This window comes from Protomyctophum bolini (genome assembly GCF_963924005.1).
Source record: "Protomyctophum bolini genome assembly, chromosome: 17".
Classification (NCBI taxonomy): domain Eukaryota; kingdom Metazoa; phylum Chordata; class Actinopteri; order Myctophiformes; family Myctophidae; genus Protomyctophum; species Protomyctophum bolini.
This window is the reverse complement of record NC_137878.1, coordinates 40,336,484-40,351,469: the sequence shown is the minus strand read 5'-3', so window position 1 is coordinate 40,351,469 and position 14,986 is coordinate 40,336,484. Positions and strand designations below refer to the sequence as shown.

The 14,986-nt window shown below is 43.6% G+C and overlaps 1 protein-coding gene across 2 annotated transcripts; it reads right to left on the bottom strand.

Annotated features, from left to right (window-relative positions):
- Nucleotides 1–4,578: 4,578 nt before the first annotated feature.
- polr1f (RNA polymerase I subunit F) lies at nucleotides 4,579–13,520 on the bottom strand. Of its 2 annotated transcripts, none has more exons than XM_080787667.1 (5): nucleotides 13,133–13,520; nucleotides 10,091–10,232; nucleotides 9,353–9,561; nucleotides 8,555–8,682; nucleotides 4,579–6,206 (listed from the first exon to the last, which is right to left on the bottom strand). In XM_080787667.1, exons 1-5 carry the CDS (start codon nucleotides 13,453–13,455, stop codon nucleotides 5,920–5,922), a joined length of 1,089 nt encoding a protein of 362 aa, XP_080643793.1. In that variant the 5' UTR covers nucleotides 13,456–13,520; the 3' UTR covers nucleotides 4,579–5,919. The 2 variants fall into 2 exon arrangements, with proteins under 2 accessions (XP_080643793.1, XP_080643794.1); XM_080787668.1 differs by having other exon boundaries at nucleotides 4,579–6,188.
- Between the last annotated feature and the right edge of the window lie 1,466 nt (nucleotides 13,521–14,986).

Sequence of the window (14,986 nt, the reverse complement as noted above, 5' to 3'; positions counted from 1 at the left end):
ACCAGAGGGAGTTCAACAAACCAGGTGCAACCCAGATTCGACTCAAACAAGGGACTATATTATTTTCACTCCTATGACACTAAAATGTGGAACACCCTACCAACAGCCATTAAGAAATGTGAATCCCTTGACTCCTTCAAAACGGCTCTCAAAGAGCACTTACGGACGGCTGCAATTCGAAACTGGCCCCTGTAAAAAAAAAAAAAAACTTTCGTCCTCAAAGTAACAGTTTTTGTATCGACTTGAGCTTGAAATCTACCCATTCTGAATACGGTGAAATAAAAATGTCCAATCAATCAATCAATGGCTAGCCTTATATCCCAATCAGTTTGGCAACTTAATTAACTCAACTATATGGCTAGACAAGGCCTGTGAGTCACCTACATAATTACTCTTAATCCAAGTAATTTCCAAAGTGATTTGACTATATTTCACGTGCCCTATTCATTGTGTGTGTGTGTGTGTGTGTGTGTGTGTGTGTGTGTGTGTGTGTGTGTGTGTGTGTGTGTGTGTGTGTGTGTGTGTGTGTGTGTGTGTGTGTGTGTGCACATCCAATCCAAATCACAATAATGCACATTAATCAACTGGGGACCCAGGCAGAGGGAAGATTTGTATAAAATGTATACTAATCTTTTGAAAATAGCAGATCTACACATTCTCACAACGCGTCCAAATATATAGCCAGAAATACTAAAGTAAAGTACAATGTACTCAGTTGACTTTACACCACTGAGTCTATGGAGCGTCGCAGTCCCGCCCCCTACCAGGGAAATGGAAATTATTCCCCGTTCATTTTCCTCATAGACATTTCAAAAAAGTATTTATTTAAAGACCATTTTAAGCCTCGTACAAAGCCAACTGGACAACAAACGTAATTTTTTTGGAAAAAACGGCAGGTTACAACACTTTTTGTTGTTTTTCTTATTTGTTTGGCCTACAGATCTTTAACTCTTTGAGAGTGTAAAGTAAAATGAAACCAAATGGACCCCACTATCAAGAGTTCAATTATTGTCAAGCACCTGCATTACTTAATTCACAAGCCTTTAATGCAAGGCTATGCCAACGTCAATACAGCAAATATGGAACTGTGGACCAAGGTTATTATAGTTAACTATAACTAACGAAAAAACGAAAACTAGAATTAAAAAAAACATTTTAGTTAACTGAAACTAAACTGAAACTAAACTGAAACTAAAATAAATTAAAAAACGATAACTAAAGTAAAACTGTATTGTGTGTTCACAAAACTGTAACTAAAACGAACTGAAATGATAGACAAAATGGCATTCGTTTAATATCGTTTTATTTAAAAACTCGTTTTTTTTTTAAAACTAAAACTAAAAAGAAACTAAAACTAAACTAAAACTAAGCATTTTCACAAAATAAAAACTAAACTAAAACTAGCAAACCCGCTCTAAAAACTAACTAAAACTAACTGAATTAGAAAAAAAAGATGTCAAAACTAAACTAAAACTAAACTATAATGAAAAAACCAAAACTATTATAACTAGCAAAAGCACCCCTCCATTGGTGTTTTTAAGACTCATCTTTTCTCCCTGGCTTTTAATCTCCTCCTGAGTCCATTGTTGCTTTCATGCCTACATTTTTGTCATTTTTATTATTGTGTTTTCTCGTGTATATTCTGTGTTTCCTCCTGCCTGTTCTCTGTTCTGCCACTGATGTGCAGCACTTTGGGGTCAACCTTGGTTGTTTTAAAACGTGCTCTATAAATAAAAGTTTGATTTGATATTATAACCTTGCTGTGGACACAAACCTTTATCGAACAATAACAACACAACATGTTCATTTTGGGTCTGAGGGGCAAACCTCATCAAACGGTGGTCCGTGGTGCAGGCTCAAATGCAGAACACACAATGGACCTTGACTGTCATGAAAGCTAATTAGCTTATGGCTAAGCTAACACCTGGAGAAGCTTAACTCACCTGAGAGTTCAGAGGATGTGGACCGATGCAGGACTTCTGTTTCCACTTGTTTTTTAGAAGCTTTTGTTTTCACCCGCCTGCTAGTAAAACACTGACTCGATGTCAAGAAATGTTAGGCTACTTTAAGAGTTGTTTGTTTGACGCTTTTTTTTCTTTTTAAACTAACAGCTTGTAACAAGGTAAACAAACACAAACTCGCGGTCACAGGCTTGTGTGGGCGTGTGTGTGTGTGTGTGTGTAAAGGGGGCGGGCGCGACAATTCGAGGACGTAATACTAGCCCGCCCATCCCTGCTGCACCCATGGGCGCGTGTCTCCCTCTCTCTCTCTCTCTCCCTCTCTCTCTCTCTCTCTCTCTCTCTCTCTCTCTCTCCTCTCTCTCTCCCTCTGTCTCACTCTCTCATTACAGTATAGGCTGCATGTCAAGCACGTACAACTCAATACAAAACTGTTAACTGTGGACGACACCACGACACCATAAACATATAAAGCATTACACTCGTTTACCATAGGGTCCACCATGTTCAATTCATCACAACAAGAGACGTATACAAATACACTTGTATAAGTATATAGCCTAAATTAGGCTATATAGTTATAAACTTATATAGGCTATTAGGCTGCCTAGTAAGTAATAGCCATCATCATAGAAGAGGTAAAAAGGGGGAAAACTGCACTGCGCAGATAACAATGAATCATATAGCTAATATCTATGATATAATATAATAATGAATCATAGCTAATATGCCTATTTGTTTGTCTCTAAATGTTTTGATGAATTGCACAATGTGGACCCTGTTGTAAACAAGTGTAATGCTTAATTGGGTCGTCCACTCACAGTTAACAGTCTCTGTATTGAGTTCGTGCTTGAAATGTATACTGTCATTCTACAAACTGTTAATAAATATTTCAATCAATCAATCAAAGCCTATTCATTCACTTGAATAGACCTATTCACACCACTGTATACGTGCAGGTATTCGGGTCCTCGATTCTTACTGGAGAAAAAAAAAAAACTTAAAATAAATAAATATATAAATGGAATAATCCTTGATTGATATTTCCATGTATTTGATGTATTGCCATGAGTGCCTAAAAATGCCTAAAATTGCAGCTGCCAACGTCAAGCAGCAGGGGGCGCCAACATGCCGTGAATAAACGGCATGCAACATTCTGGTTTAGTTTTTAAACAATGGAGTTCTGGGAGAATTAAGTGGACTGGAGTCAGTGATGCTTCGTGGGTGGGACTAAATACTCTCTTTACCATAAACTCACAATGTGCTGATCTGCAAAACAGGTGCAGAATAAAATAGGGCTTGCCATACGTTTTCAAATAACTACTGGAGTAAAAAGTACAACATTTCCCTCTGAAAAGTGGAAATCAAATAAAATCAAACTTTATTGAAAAGGTTTGGGAACCACTGCACTAAAGTAAACGACTGACATTTTTAGAATCTGATCTCAGGTCAGAATGGGTGTAGTTTTACTGAGGTTAAGGTTAGGTTTAGGTATAGTTTTACTGAGGTTAGGTTTAGGTATAGTTTTACTGAGGTTAAGGTTAGGTTTAGGTTTAGTTTTACTGAGGTTAGGGTTAGGTTTAGGTATAGTTTTACTGAGGTTAGGGTTAGGTATGGTTTTACTGAGGTGGTTAGGTTAAGGTTCGAAACATGGACTCACTCCCCACCTTCAAATCCCACCTCAAAACTCACCTATTCAGACAAGCCTACTCCCACCTTGAGTAGAAGTCTGCTGCAGGCCTTTGTGTGTATTTTAAACTTGTTTTTTTGTATTGTATTTCTTTTCTGTTTTGTTAGGCGACCTTGAGTGACCTGAAAGGCGCCATATAAATAAAATGTATTATTATTATTATTAAGGTTAGGCTGTCAATCACAGCGACTGGCCAGTCACAGCGCACCCTCTACGTCACTGTACCGAATGTACCGAATGCGAGGCAGGAACCATATCAGCTTGTCACATACTTCGGCAGGTCACCAATTTCCTCGCCACGCCACCATGCTGACCATGCCAGTTGAGTGTGATTTGGGCCCAGATTTGGGGTGTTGGATTTTGTCTTTAGAGGCCCTTTTTTAAACCTTCTCCTCACCACTCCGCCTACACACTTCCACTCGGTTTGAGCATAGAGTATAAATGATAGAGACGCAATGCAATGCAAATGGATGGGAATTCCAGTTGTCGTCTATTATTTATACATCTACGCTCAAACCGAGTGGAAGTGTGTAGGGCGAGGAGCTAGTTTCAAAAAGGGGAATTGGTCAGTCCTTGGTGAACTGGGTAGAAGGAACACACAAGGAATTATCCCTCACACTGGATGCAAGACTAGAACAATAGTTTACACCAAATACCTGATCGATATCATTAGGACAATAACCCATTCTGACCCGAGATCAGATTCATACGAGGTTCCCACTGGACACACACTGGTCTGATTAACAATAGTCTTTTAATTAATGTAATCTAAGTTTTTGTCCGGTGAAAAATAGCCCATCTACACTATAGGGATTGTGAATGCTCTGGTTCAGCAGCCAGAGGCATTGTGGAGTAGGGTGAAATTATACAACATATACACTGTACTGGGAATGCACTCATCAAAACGCTTATTCAGGACCAATAACTTATTTAATCTTGCTCATGAACTGTAGGTTCATTTAAAAATCAACACGCTTTTATATTTGCAACATACATTGTTGTTTTCTTCTTGTATGCCAACAAAACGACACAAAGTACCTGATGAGACCCCATCGTTGGCTCGCCCAGATGCTATTTTCACTTTTTTTAGATTAGCTTCCATTAAAGGACCACTTCACCACTTTTCAACCCATCGTCATACAATATAGGTCCTCACTAATAATCATGAAAAAAATGGCACAATTTCTTTCCTACTCTGTCCGTGTCTCATATAGGACGGCTTTGGGCAGTTTAGAAACCGTCTTCCAAGTGACATCATCATTAGGCAGATTTTTCTTTTTTAAAACAAGACCCTTGTACAAAAATATTTAGATTTTCATTTTCGTGAGAACGATGGCTTCCGTTTTCACAAGCCTGCCCTCCTATGAGACACAGACCGAGTAGAAAAACATGGCACCATTTTTTCATGATTATTAGTGAGGACCCGTTATACGAAGATAGGTTGAAAAAGTGGTGAAGTGGTCCTTTAGGCCTGAGGCCGATTCTAAAAAAAAACGCCTCTAAATCCTGACCTAAGGTTTCTGGAAAAACTTCAAATATTTATATAGCAGCATATTTTTGAATACTGTACATACTGTACAGAACCCAAATATGGAGTACCCGGCCTGAGGGGGTAAGATACCAATAGGGGTTCCCGCCCAGAATGGGTTAACACTCCCTAGAGATGATGTGGATTCAATATAAACCACATCCAAACTCTCAGACAACATCTACTAGTCATTAGCCCTACTACGACAGTGGTAAATCAGTCGTATATATATTTATTAAGGCATTTCAATGTAGTCCCTCTCGGCACTTCTATTTTAAAAAGGCATGTTTCACTTTCAAACACTTCCGGGGGCCATTTTAGCGTCCACTCTAGCTTTTCGTTCGACCCCAGAAGCGTTTTAACCCATTTTGGGGGGGGGGGGGGAACGCCTTTTTTGGTGTTTTAACTATAGCATTATGTTACACTTTAGCTATTGAAAAAAAAAAATATATATAGCAGATCTACAAGCTCATAGGTTCTGCTACTTTTGAAAAATCGTGGAAATGCGGCACAAATCTTCGAATATATATTGTGTCAGAAGACCTTTTATTTTTCGACGTCAGGCGTAAATGGGTTAAAGTGAAACACCAGTTTTAAACAACACCTCAATTATATATATATATATATATATATATATATATATATATATATATACATACATACACACACACACACACACACACACTGTACAATCCACTTTTGTCCATTTCATTTGGTGTGGTGCTGCAGGTTCAGAGTCTGTTCTAGGCGGCCGGCTGCTGGGCGTCCCTTTTCCTCTTCTTCTTGGACTTTGGCGTTTGGCGGTCCCCGTTGACCGCGGCGGTGCGCCCGCCCCCCTCCTCCCCCTCCTCCTCCTCCTGTGCTTTCCTCTTCTTGCTGGGCTTGTCGCTGAGGTAGCCGCTGGAGTCGCTGTGGTGCTGGAGCTCCGTGGGGGAGAGGTCCTGCTCCGTCTCGCCTGGTTTCTCCTTCTTCTTCTCCTTCTTCTTCTTCTTCTTCTCCTTCTCCGTGTTGTCTGCATCCGCGTCCTCCTCTGTGAGATAAGGGGACAGAGGAGGTTTATATTTTAAATATATTTTTTATCATAAGACATAAGAGGTTTATATGCGCATGGATAACGTGAATGGCAAAGTTACATTTCTAAGTCCCAATACTTGGCTCTCTGATTGGCTGGTTATGCCGTCACGTGACCGGTGTGAATTCCACCGATAACCCACTCCTTCCATCAACTTTATATCATTCGCAGCCAATGCTTCAACATTGGAGTGCCAGCTAGGCACTCCAATGTTGAAGCGCTGGTCCCTAGTGGTAAGAGGAAGGACTGCAGGCGGACCCGTGGATTCTTGACGAGGAAACCCCGTGCAACCGAGCGCCCAATGTAAAGCCCAGGTGCACTCTGGGTGCACTTCCGCATTTGGACACCAAATTTTGGTGTCCAAATGCGGAAGTGCACCCAGAGTGCACCTCGGTGAAATGCTGAATCAGCGAAAAGACGGTACTTCCGGCAGCCTTCCGGGTGCTTCAAAACGCCACTGAGCAACTTCCACTGACATGAATAGCAGAGGGGGCGGAGCTTCGCGTTAGTTTAGTCTCTATCCTTTTAATACTCTATGGATGCGCAGCTGTACTGGGGGAAGGGGAGCGCTTGATTGCTTTACAAACGCATGCCGTGCGGGGCGTCTAAGCACCGCCCGGCTCATATGACTGAATGTGTGGCCCAGGTTACTATACTAGTGTGTGTGTGTATATATGTATATATACACATACACACACACACACACACACACACACACACACACATACATTCATACCCTCTGTTCCCACTGTATGGGAACACACAACTACATTCCGTTCAGCACATTGAGACCATTCTACAAATGTCTTCCATATCACGGCGGTTTTCTGAATAACCTATGTTTCTATATCAGCGAAACTAACCCAAACTATTTAATGTCAAGGATCCCAAAACGTATAATGTAATTAATCGGGCCGCCAACCCGGACATCAGAATATTTTATTCCAGCGACCGCCCCAGAAGCAATGTTTTGAGTTAAAAATGTTGACGCTTGAATATAGCCACTTGAAACCAAAATGAGCTCGTGTATCTGCTATTTTGCTAAGTGGTTAAAAGCTAGGGTGACACCAAATGCATTCCAAGCATAGACTGTAAAAAATATGGACAAAGCGTTCCGCGGGTCTAACATGAACGTAAAATGAAGCCTGTCTCTATGTGTGGAGGCAGCCATCTTTCAAGATCCGGGCCCAGGCCCAGCTGGCCCATTGGCTGGCCCAGACAACGAGGCGGGACTTCCCCCCCTTCTTCTTCGTTGGTTTTTATTTTGACTCGAGTGGGTGGGGGATCCCGTTCATAGACTGTAACGGTAGCCACGCCCCTCAGAACATGCGCGACTTTATGGTAATTTATTTTATACATGGGACCATAATTTTCCAAAAAGAATATTATGACATTAGAAATGAGACTTTAAACTAGTGACTGGAAGCGAAAAGTATTCATGACCATGTTTATTAAGGTAATACAGTCTAGGTGAAGTTGGGCCCAAATACATGGGCCTCTATGGGGCTATGGGTTTTTCTGGGTCCAGTGACAGCGCCACAACAGGCCATTATATGAACTTTCATTTCCTTAGTGGCTTCACAAAATATCTGTCTGACTGCCCCCCTGGTTCCGAGTCTTAATGGGTTAGTGCATCCACGTAAAACCAAACTAATTAATAATTAATTAATTAGAGCATCACAAACTGTTAAGTCATTTTTCATAGTCCATATTAATACATATACTACATCTTAGCATAAGTAGGATTGGCACGATCATGACATTTTAGTTGTTTAGGCATTTAGCAGACGCTCTTAATCTTTACATAAAGCAAGAGCAAAAAGCATGGACGATTGACTGTAGTACAAATAATTAGCGATTTTGTCCATTAGGAACATATGAACTTAAAAGTTCCATTTCTGACTTTCAGGCTTCTTTGTAAACAAAAAAATTAAACATCAGGACTAAAATGCTCGCTAATTTTTTCAACAGATTAATTTAAACGCGTCGGACGATTATGCAAAAAAAAAACTAAATCAAAATCCATTATCTGTTAACCCATTCTGACCGGGCACCCATTTTGGTGTTAGCATCATGTTATGCTTTACCTATTGAAAAATAGCAGATCTACAAGCTCATAGCGCGCCACCGAGTGGCGCGCTACGAGCTTGTAGGTCTGCTATTTTTGAAAAATCGAAGAACGACTGACATTTTTAGAATCTGATCTCAGGTCAGAATGGGTTAATCAGACCAGTGTGTGTCCAGTGGAAACCTCGTATGAATCTGATCTCAGGTCAGAATGGGTTAATAAAAAGGTGTGTCCTTACTTTTCTTCTTCTGCTTCTTCTTCTTCTTCTTGGGGGTCTGGTCAGTGGAGTCCTGGCCAGGAGGTTCGGGCAGCGCGGCGGGGTCCGGCACCTCTGAGCTCTCGCCCAACGCCAACATCTCCTGGACCCTGGCATGAAGGAGAGGACACCGAACATTAGGGAGAGGACACCGGACATTAGGGAGAGGACACCGAACATGAGGGAGAGGACACCGGACATTAGGGAGAGGACACCGGACATTAGGGAGAGGACACCGGACATGAGGGAGAGGACACCGGGCATGAGGGAGAGGACACCGGACATTAGGGAGAGGACACCGGACATTAGGGAGAGGACACCGGACATGAGGGAGAGGACACCGGACATTAGGGAGAGGACACCGGACATTAGGGAGAGGACACCGGACATGAGGGAGAGGACACCGGACATTAGGGAACCGGACATGAGGGAGAGGACACCGGACATTAGGGAGAGGACACCGGACATTAGGGAGAGGACACCGGACATGAGGGAGAGGACACCGGACATGAGGGAGAGGACACCGGACATTAGGGAGAGGACACCGGGCATGAGGGAGAGGACACCGGACATGAGGGAGAGGACACCGGACATTAGGGAGAGGACACCGGACATTAGGGAGAGGACACCGGACATTAGGGAGAGGACACCGGGCATGAGGGAGAGGACACCGGGCATGAGGGAGAGGACATTCTAGGTGACTAAAACTAATTGAAAACTGTCCAAAGGACTATGACTAAAATCCAATTTAGCTGCCAAAACCAACACACACACACACACCTTGTCCTGTCCAGGCGTCCTCTGATCAGCAGCACGCCGGCATTGTCCGCGTCCAGCTGCGACACCTCGAACTCCAGCTCGGACCCTATCCTGGGCCCGGCGTCCCTCCACACGTCCACCGACACCAGGCCCGGTTTGGGGATGCTGGCGTTGAAGGAGCCGTGCACCAGGCAGCCCACGAACGTTGCGCCCAGCTTGTTCACCGTGCCCTGGACAAAGACAGGCCAGATTACACAAAGCTCGCAGAACGTGTCTCGCTCGTAGAGGCAGCCATTTCCAACACGGCGTTGTACGATGAAGTATTAACAGGGGACTGGAGAGGAGCACCGGTCACCGGGCGAAGCACTGCTGACGACTCAAACGAAAGGAGACCGTGCTTTAACCCATTTTGGGGCGGGAACCCCTTTTGGTGTTAGTTATGCTATTGAAAAATAGCAGATCTACAAGCTCATGGCACGCGCTACGAGCTTGTAGGTCTGCTATTTTTGAAAAACCGAAGAACGACTGACATGGAAACATAGCTTTTTCAGAAAACTGTCAGGATGTAGAAGACAAATAGTTGTATAGTGTATTATTATTATTATTATTAATCGGATTCAATAGAATAATCACTATGAAAATAAGTGATAGTTGCAATCATCACGCACGCACACACACACACACACGTCTCCCTAGACACTGACACTGACAGCACAGATATATATTTTTTAAACAAAGACATCCTCTCTAGTCTCTCACCAGTAGTCTCTGTCCCGGTTTGGGCTGGAAGATGACGAAGTGGGCCTGGATGTCCAGGTGGATGTAGCCGCTGTCGTCGTATATGTCTCCATGTTGGCCCACGATCCTGATGTCTTGGTACGCCAGGGGCACGCCGTGGAGACTGCCACGGGGGACACAGCACAGAGGGCACGCACACACACACACACACATGGGGCAGAGCATGTTAGGAGAGGCGGGGGCTGACATTCCCTCAACAACAACAAAAAAAGGCACTTGTGAAAATAACAGATCGCACCGCGCACTCTTTAGCTACTTACAACTTCTCCTGCATAACCCGTGTGTACCACGCCATTTAATCCATGTTTCGGTGCTGCGTGATAGTTTTAATTGCGTGGCAAAGACTTGTCCTTGTGTACGTGTACGTGCCAAATTTGTTTTACACAGCAGTATAACCATGTTCTATATTTTGATCATATCAATTACTGAATGTCAAAGATTCCAGGTTTTTCCTCAGAATATTTACGACACTGATTTACTACGACACCATGGCAGCACAATTAACTGAGTTACAGACCTGTTATGGTCATTCAGGGCTCATTTTCATTTGTATGTCGTGGCAAAAAAAAAATTGTATTTGACAAAAATGTCCACCACAAGCCAGCAATGCATGACTAATGCTTGTGTAGCCCAGAGGCCAGAGCCATAGTGTAAGACAGTTACGCAAACTCTGTTCACTTCATGGGGCTTCAGTCCAATGGCGGCTCTTCTACACAGACTGCTATAGAGCACCGAAGTCCTGACGTAACTCGCTCATCCCGACGATTCCCCCCCTGGTTCGCGGAAGTAATTTCTCTATGGAGAATAACACGGGGTGATCTTAATATCGTCTACTATAAGCATCGTGGTCCAAACATAAACAAGCTGTCTCGGCGTTATTGTCAGGGAGGTGTCTCTGTATCGTTTGCAACAGTCAGTCACTCATTGCGAATGCAGTGAGCACTTACTATGAGACCTAGCAGATCATGTCTGTCTGTGTGTCTGTCTGTCTGTCTGTGTGTCTGTCCCGCTATACGTCCAAATATGGAGTGTGTTGCATCAGCAATCACTCAGCTCCATATATGGGCACAAAAGGGGCCAGGTCCACATATATACAGTAACAGCAGGACAGACACACAGACAGACAGACAGACATGATCTGCAGGGTCTCAGCTGCGTTCGCTTCCCGCGTTTGCGCGTCTTACTGGTATATGTATGATACAGTCTGCTTCTAGCGAAAATCTAACTAATTCAGCAGCAGTAACATTAGCGTTTTCTCTCAGTCAGTTGATTCTTCATATCCATATGAGTGAAGCGGCCGGGGTGACATGTTTATTTTTCAAACACAGTTGTTATAATTATGAGGCGATCTAAAATCGCCTCAATGGGGATTTCAATGCAACTAAACAAATACACGAACCTGGGGACTGACGCCCTCTACTGAAAGTGACGTCAGACTTCGGTGCTCTATTGAGAATAGGACCGGAAGTAGGCAGAAATGCATTGGACTCACAGGGCAACAGCCCAGCTTTTAATGATCTTAAATACCCTTTATTTTAGATTGTTTTGTAGTAATAGTACAACATAAACATTGCAGAGACTTTGGTTGCTACTGTACAATACTTTAAAACAGTTGTCATGTTGCACACATGCCTAAAATAGCTCTTATTTGTATTTCTAACTCCAGCTTTAAGGTCCCAGTCCAGGCTGCATGAACAGCGCTCGGGTTCTGCCCCCTCAATATCGTAACTCTTCCATTAGATGGCTCTGGTTGGTGTAGCCCCCCAGTCAAGACCCAAGACCCAGCCTAGAACTAGAATGTCTGATCAATCATACATATACTTAGTTTGTGCTAATTAATCATAATAATTATTCTATTAATAATTGATAATTCTCATGTATCACAGGCATGATAGAACCCTTCCACCCGTTCCTGGTTTAATTTAATTATGCGCGGCCTAAATGTGATTAATGCTCCGTTTGTACTCGCCCATTCAATAACAACAAATAAACAACGTGTGTATTCAGTCAATTATCTCCACTTTTTCACGAGATGCACACAGACGTCTTTCTCCCCCCCCTCATCACCATTTTGACCAGGGAAACACAAAGGTTTTGGTTAATGGTCACACAATTGGCAAGGCAAGGCAAGGCAATTTTATTTATACAGCACCTTTCATACTCAAGGCAATTCAAAGTGCTTTACAGAATAAAAACAAATACAGAGTCTAAAATCACTCTGCAAGCAAGTGGTGTGATTAATTACCCAGCACCTATCCCAACAAGGCACCGGTCAGTGTCAATTGTGTGACGTGTACTGTGCATGTGCGTCCCTGGTCAATAAGGTGATGACGTTTGTGGTGATCAGAGGAAGTTTTGATAAATGAAGTCCAGCTGTCATTCCGGGGGGCCCCTTTTGCCCGGAGAGAGAAAGACGTCCGTGTGCATCTCGTGGAGATAACTGACTAAATACACGTGTTGTGCCAGAACTTTCACATGGACATTAAACAAACTAGAGGACCATATTATTTCACTCCACTTTGGAATTATTTAATGGGTGAGTAGCTATAGGCTACACACGGAGCATTTATCCCATTTAATGCCGCCATGACCAGAAATTAACCAGGCTGTTTTATGGCTCTGTTGTATGTGAAATACTTTGCAATGTACCGGCATGTAACAAGTAACAACAGAGACATTCTAGGGCTATAGCAACAGCCCTGGTCTGGCGAGTGGAAGTCAGTCCCGGGCGGGTTCAATCCCCGCTTCTGAGCATATAAATGCTACACAGAGTATTTCGATATTGCAGTATTGTATTGGTGTACCGTGTAGAATACTAGAATGTGAGGTACTTTTTCTACCACTGGTCTGGTTCCGTGACAGTTTGAGAACCACTGTGTTACACAGTTACAGTGTAGCAACTCAACTGTACAGTTACGACGACAAAAGAAACAGCCAACAACTATATCTATACACACACACACACACACACACACACACACACACACACACACACACACATACCTCTCCGAGTATCTGAGCAGCTCCGTGTCCAGCTCCTGCTGAATGCCGCTCCTCTTCCTCCCCAGGAACATGGGCGACAGGGCCAGGTGTCTCCTGTGGACGTGCAGCACCAGGCAGGAGTAGGGCGCCGACACCAGCTCGCAGGCGGCCGAGAACGAGGGCAGGAGCGCGGCCACGGGGGGTGGCCATGGACGAGGAGGCCCGGCGCTTGTCAGGCTGCCCGCCGCCGGGCCGTTGCCGTCGGGTCCCGGAGGAGCCGGCGGCGCCTCGCTGGACATCGGGTGGTCGTCTCCACTTCCAGCATGCTGCAGCAGGTTCGCCATGCTGTGTGTTGTTGTTGAGATTGAGAAGAAGGCTAGTTAGTAGTAATGGAAGCCGGAAGGAACCAAGGCGCAGTGAAAACAGGAAAGAAGTCAACGAGCGCTGACTTCCGTTTGCAGGGAGAGGACTCGAGGACACAGAGCCCCCCAGTGAGGCTATCCAACGTTGAAGAGGCCACTACCTACTGGCGAAAATGTGGAACTGCAGAACTTTAATGGATGGAGATGGACGGACGTTCTTGACCTGACGTCACCTTTCCAACGCCCCCTTTTCCAGACCTAGTGGCGATGACGTGACGTCACACCGTGGACATTACATGTTAATCCAGAGCGATTTACGTTAAGCAAGAACAGAAAAAGCATGGGAATACTATCACATTTATCATGAAACGTGCGTGAGCTATAAGAACGTAACAGTGGAATATCTATATAATGAAAGTATACATATAAACTATACTATACTATGCTATACATATGTACTGTGACGTGCTATGACCATACAATGCAATTATAGTGCCGTCTACATAACATGCCATAAGTCTGTATCAAATGCTATCCAAGTCTACAAAGATGCTAGACTTAGATAGAATTTGATACAGACTTATTTTGAAACAAAAAGAACTCACCTAGGGTGACAGATCCCAGTGTTGAAACAAACAAATCTCACCTATAGGGTGACTAGATCCCAGTGTTGAAACAACCAGAACTCTAGGGTGACTAGATCCCAGTGTTGAAACAAACAGAACTCACCTATAGGGTGACTAGATCCCAGTGTTGAAACAAACAGAACTCACCTAGGGTGACTAGACCCCAGGGTTGTTTTCCAAGACAACCAAGACAAAAAAATGTTCATCGACTACCTTTTTTCACTGAGGAAAACTAAATGGAAACTAAGCTGTGATGACTAAAACTATAAGACTAAATATACTGACACTTTTGTCAACAAACAAAAACTTAACTAAAATGTTAGGGACTAGTGGACAAGAGATCCAGTATAAGTCATTTTACAATTAGTAAAAAAAAATAGCCGATTTACAAGCTTGCATGCCTCAGGCCTGCATACAGATCGGCTATTTTCAGCAAGTGACAAACATAGTCATTACGACGGCATCAAGGCCCGCCAAAACACATTTTTGTTTCGACTAAAATCAACTAGATTAAAAGTAAATAAAAACTATTCAGGCCCCTCATTCACACGTATCAAACGCGTGCAATCAAACAAATGTTTGGACAGAATTCCCTCGGTGAGGCCCTCCCCTGCACGGCCAGGGGGAGGGCCCCTGCTGTAGCTGAAGGGCCCTCAGGGTTTAAGGTCCGACACTGCTGAATGCAACCTGGTCACTTGGCAGGTTCCAGACAGTTCCTGCATAGACAGCTACGGAACAACACAGTTCAACCCTGCCAGCCTGCACTGAGACACTATACAGACCCATAGACAGCTACAGAACAACAACACAGTTCAACCCTGCCAGCCTGCACTGAGACACTACAGACCCATAGACAGCTACAGAACAACAACAGGTAAGCCCTTGAT

What these genes read in the sequence shown, in the direction of transcription:
- polr1f (XM_080787667.1), bottom strand. Translation starts at nt 13,455, where the DNA reads ATGGCGAACCTGCTGCAGCATGCTGGAAGTGGAGACGACCACCCGATG. An exon ending in CTGCTCAGATACTCGGAGAG is followed by an intron (nt 10,233 to 13,132) that starts GTATGTGTGTGT and finishes CCCCCGTGGCAG; the next exon opens with TCTCCACGGCGTGCCCCTGG. An exon ending in GGACGCCTGGACAGGACAAG is followed by an intron (nt 8,683 to 9,352) that starts GTGTGTGTGTGT and finishes CCTTCATGCCAG; the next exon opens with GGTCCAGGAGATGTTGGCGT.